General features: G+C 33.3%; 1 protein-coding gene across 1 annotated transcript; it reads right to left on the bottom strand.

Annotated features, from left to right (window-relative positions):
* Positions 1-1,087: 1,087 nt before the first annotated feature.
* Positions 1,088-2,377, bottom strand: LOC129939489 (uncharacterized). The gene is made up of 2 exons (XM_056047514.1): positions 1,848-2,377; positions 1,088-1,368 (listed from the first exon to the last, which is right to left on the bottom strand). Exons 1-2 carry the CDS (start codon positions 2,163-2,165, stop codon positions 1,255-1,257), a joined length of 432 nt encoding a protein of 143 aa, XP_055903489.1. The 5' UTR covers positions 2,166-2,377; the 3' UTR covers positions 1,088-1,254.
* Positions 2,378-5,694: the final 3,317 nt, after the last annotated feature.

Below are 5,694 nucleotides of genomic sequence, written 5' to 3'. Positions count from 1 at the left end.
TTTTTTGTAGGTTTTATTTTTTTATGAAAAAACGGACTGTTGGATTTTTATATAAAAATTACTGAATATTAAAACAAATATTTTCTGTGAAATAAAATAAGTTTGGAGCCAATATTTTTAATTTTTGAAAAGCTATTTGAGCCGAAAGTAAATTTTTACCAAGTTTTAGTATTGTTTTTTTTTAGAGTTTTATTTTTTGTACAAAAACGGTCAATTCGATTTTTCTCAAAATTTGTCGTAATGTTGAAAACAATATTTCTTATAAGTAAAAATTAGTAAAGAGCTATTATCTCAAATAATTGACAAGATATTTGAGTCGAAAATCATTTTTACCAACTTTTGTTAATTATGTTTCGGTTTTAAATTTTTGTAAAAAACTGTCAATTCGATTTTTTTTTTTAAATTTACTGAATATTGAAAACAATATTTTTTGAAAGATAAAAGTAAATTTAAGCCAATATCTCAAAGTTTTGAAAAGATATTTGAGTCGAAAATCAATTTTTACCAACTTTTATTAATTTTGGTTTTTGTTTTTTGTAAAAAAACTGTCAATTCGATTTTTCTCAAAATTTTTCAGAATGTTGAAACCAATATTTTTTATAAGATAAAATAAATTAAAAGCCTAAATTTAAAGTTTTTGAAAAGATATTTGAATCGATATTCAATTTTTACTAATTTTGAGTAATGTTTTTTTTTTGGGTTTTTATTTTTTATAAAAAAAATGCCAATTCTTTTTCTCAAAATTTTATCAGGTGTCAAAAATGTTAAGCAGAGCAAATAAAAGTTTAACCAGAAGCCGTGTTAAACGTAAGTATGGATTTATTGAACTGAACTTTTATAAAGATGAATGTTAAGCATAAAAGAAAATGATAATTTAATTAGGGTTGCCAGTATACATTTTTCTAACAAACTCCATCTCAACCAAAATTCAAATTAGTTCTTAAACAATTTCATTTTAAAATTCATGTGTTTTATCTTATTTAAACATTTAGTAAAAATATCAGCTACGTTATCATTCGTTGCAATTTTAATAATTAATATTTCATTACATTTATCTTTTAAATAGTGATATTTTATATCAATGTTTATGTGTAACCGCATTTCTAGCAAAGAAAGTAGCTCCCTGGTTGTCGCAGTATATTGTAGTTGGTTCATCTGTTTGCGATGTAAATCCCATTTCTTGGAGCAAGCTTCGCTGAAATAGGACTTCTTTCGTTCCTTGGCACATAGCGATGTACTCCGCTTCCATTGTACTTAATGCAATAACGTTTTGTTATTTGGATTCCCAGGCGACTGGACCACCAGCAAAGTAAACAACGTACCCACTGTATGACTTTCGATTAGTAACATCGGAACCCCAGTCGGCATCTGTATAACAAACCACAACATTATTATTAGTATAAGTTAAACAAACCTCTGTGTCGTTTTGTAAATAACGAAGAATGTGTTTAGCTGCCACAAAATGTTCCTGATAAGGGTGTGAACTAAACTGTGATAGCTTCGAAACAACATGAGTGATATCAGGCCTAGATATAGTGGCCAAGTAATTAAGTGCACCCATAAGTGATTGATACTCTTTGGTTATTGTCACGTTACAATCTGCCTTCGTACACTTTTCCAACACAGTTTCACATGGAAGAGGTTTGCAGTTTTCCATTCCCCAGAGAGTCAGAAAATCTTTGACATATCGTTTCTGATATAACAAAACCCACGGCTAATAATAACTCGTTAATTTTAGTATTCCAGTATCTCCCGGCTTGCTTGAGTCTGTACAAAGACTTTTTAAGTTCGCACATTTTTTCTGGATGAGTCTGATCCACAAAAACATCTGGCTGTCGCATAAACACCTCCTCTTCTAATTGTCCATTGAGGTAAGCAGCAGCAATATCAATGTGGTTAATTAGAAGTTTATTCTGCACAGCTAATGCCAAAATTAGTCGTATTGTCGGATGTCGAACAACTGGTGCGTATGTTTCGAAAAAATCTTCATTGCGTTTCTGAAAACAACCTTGGGCTACCAAGCGCGCCTTATATTTTTCAACATCTCCATCTGCATTTCGCTTCGTTGCGAATACCCATTTACATCCGATGATTTTTTTGTTGCTAGGCTTACAGACAAGATCCCACGTTTTGTTTGCGACCAAAGAGTTATATTCTTCTCTCATGGCTTCTTTCCATTTCGCTGCATTTTCATCTTGTTGAGCTTCTCGAGCAGTTACGGGATCAGGAACCACTGAAATGAGTTTATTCACAACTTCTCGAGAGCTTGACGACGCTGAGACCTTTTTAGGCCTTCCGGGTTTTCCTGTTCGCAAAATTCTCGGTCTTCCTCCCCTCGACTTCTTGTTAACCACCTTTGCAATTGGTTCTTCTTCGCATATAACACTTTATTCTCCTTCAACAACGTCTCGCACATCAACGTTCTCGGCAGCAACACCATCTACGACAGCACCATCACCAGCATCAACAACAATATCAGCACCGACATCATCAGCAGCAGCACCAAAATCAGCAGCAACACCATCATCGGCAGCGTCGTCATCTGCAGCACCATCCCTAGCAACATTTTCAGGAATCACATTCTTGGCTATATTTACACAATTGGAATAAAAGAAGTCTATTTTCGGTAAGTTATTTATAAATTTATTTTCAAAGAATATTACATCCCTAGATATAACTATTCATTTTTGATGCTTATCGTACAGCCTATATCCCTTCGTGTGATTGGCATAACCTACAAACGATAACATTTTCCCTTTGGGTTGCAGTTTGGACTTATCGGGCTTTTTATCTACTGCAATGACATTACATCCAAACGTTCTCATATGATGCACAGATGGTTTTTTCCCAAACCAACATTCATTCTGTCTTTAAATGCTTTAGTCGGTGAACGATTTCTTATATAAGTGGCCGTATTTATAGCCTCTGACCATAAGTACCTACTGTAGCATCTTGGATTCCTCTAACATACATCGTGACATCTCAACAAGGGTTCTGTTCATCCTTTCAGCAACACCATTTTGCTGCGGTGTATAGGATGCAGACTTTTGATGGATTATTCCTTTCGCTTTCAAAAAATTGTCAAACTCGGCACTGGTATACTCCCGACCATTATCACTGCGTACACATTTTACCATTTTATCAGTTTGGTTCTTGGAGCTTACTACGAACTCCTTGAATACTTTAAGAGCATCGGACTTTCGCTTCAGGAAAAACGTGGTGATGAATCTCGAAAAATCATCGATGAAGGTGATAAAGTAGACTGATCCACTTTGAGATGGAATCCTCATGGGACCACATATGTCTGTGTGTATCACCTCAAGAACACTGGAAGTAAATAATGCATTAAAATTATTGAATGGTTTTGTAGATATTTTACATAATCCACACGTGACACATGCAAAGTCATTTGTCTTACAAACGCTCATACCCCGGACCATATCCCTTTGGGATAACTTATACAGATCGCTCGTATTGAGGTGCCCGAACCCCTTATGCCAGGTTATTGAAGCATCTTCCTGGGATGCAGTTAAAACCATTTGTTTTTCAGCCTTCACCTTCGCAAGGTATATTCCGTCCTGCAAGTAAGCTTTAAAAATAAGATTATTTTCTTTAATTTTAACACAAGCTTTATCATCGGTAAAGTGTACACCATTTCCATTTCTTATTATTTTGCTCACGGATAAAATATTGGAATTAAGGTACATATAATAAATTGGTCAATGTAATGTTAGAGAAATCTGATACCAAAGTCACGTCACCAATTCCACTTGCTTCTACGTTATCACCTGATGCCAGAAAAACTTTTTGCGCAGTGACGTAAAAGACTGTTTTTCAGAGCGCATATGCGATGATGTACCCTTATCAAAAATCCAATGATTGATACTTTCATTCTCTCTCTGAAAATGTGCACTGAGAACAACTGCATGCGTTTGGCTAGAGCTTTTATTTCGGCATTCAGATTTAACATGCCATTTCCGACGTTTGTTGTCCAAATTTAGAATTTTTGCTCTTTTGCTTGACTGCAAACACCTTTTCATTGGACTCGTTTTTATCCCCGCGACGATATTCCTCCTCCATGATCATCATCTTAAGTTGACTCACCGAAGGCAGATCATCACGGCTTTCTATAGCAACAACGAAGCTCTCCATTTCATCTGGCAAACTACACAGTAACAAAATGCTTAACAGATCGTTAGGAATGTGAGTCTCAATTTCATTTAAGGCATCTATCTATATGGAACAAAACTCATTAAGTTGATCGGAGAATTTTTGCGCTATTTTAAATCGAAATCGTACCAATTGTTTAATTAACTTTACCTTTCTCGCTGGACCATAACCATTGTATGTTATATTAAATTTTTCCCAAGCATCCTTAGATGTCTTACATCCTTTTATGTGTATCAACTCCGAGATTTTAGACACAACGTGATCATCGCCAAAGCCTTAGCATCACTCCTTTCCCATTTTGCTTTATCAGCAACAGACAGACTTTTAGCCATTGGTTTTTCGACTACGCTCCAATAATCTTGGGTTAAAAGTAAACTCCTCATCTTGGCAGACCAAGATATAAAATTATCACAGCCGAGCTTATCGATTTGCATCAGCGATCCAGACATTTTGTTTCCTTTTCAATTAAATTAATTTTCCGACAAAACGTACTTCTTAAAATATTGAACAAATTATTTTATTAAAATGTTTGCTATTTAGCTTGGAAATTAAACAAATTCGAGTTGCAATATTTTATACTGTAAAAATGGTATGGGCTTAGCCCATAACCTTTGTTAAGCAGAGCAAATAAAAGTCAAAACCAGAAGCCGTGTTAATCGTAAGTATAGATTTATTGAAATGAGTTTTTATAAAGAAGAATGTAAAGCGTCAAAGCAAATGATAATTTAATAAGGGTTGCCAGTATACATTTTCTAACAAATAAAAACCCAAACAAAAAAATAAACACAAGTCGGTTAAAATTGATTTTCGATTAAATTTCTTTTCTAAACATTGAGATATTGGCTTTTAAATACTTTTATCTTTTAAAAAATTTTGTTGTCAGCACTCAGTAAAATTTTAAGGAAAATCTAATCGACTGTTGTTTTGGCAAAAAATAAAAACCTAACAGAAAAAAAAACAATACTAAAACTTGGTAAAAATTTACTTTCGACTAAAATAGCTTTTTAAAAATTAAAAATATTGTCTTCAAACCTTTTTTATTTCACAGAAAATATTTTTTTCGATATTCAGTAGTTTTTTTTATAAAAATCCAACAGTCCGATTTTTCATAAAAAAATAAAATCTACAAAAAATAGTACCGAAAGAAATGCTACTAAAATTGATAAAGAATTGTTTTTGACTAGAAATTTATTCCCTGATATAAAAAATAATGTTGGTTTTAAAATATTTAAGAATAATTCAACTGACAACATTTTTAACCCTACACAAATAATTACAAACTTTCATGCAAGACAAATAGACGGGATTTGAAGTTATCAGTGTGTATCATTAATGTCAAAATTATTTACATACTCCTTGAACCATGCGTCATCACCAATGAATCCTGACAAACTTTATCAAAAGACTCTTCAAGGATCTTATCTCAATGCTCTATACTTTCGTCTTCACTTGAACTCAATTCATAATCTGGATCCTTAACTGAATCATCTGAGTCTTCAGAGTTAGTAACACCACCTAAACAAA

Source organism: Eupeodes corollae, chromosome 1 (assembly GCF_945859685.1).
Source record: "Eupeodes corollae chromosome 1, idEupCoro1.1, whole genome shotgun sequence".
In the NCBI taxonomy this organism is placed as follows: domain Eukaryota; kingdom Metazoa; phylum Arthropoda; class Insecta; order Diptera; family Syrphidae; genus Eupeodes; species Eupeodes corollae.
This window is presented reverse-complemented; position numbering and strand designations above follow the sequence as displayed.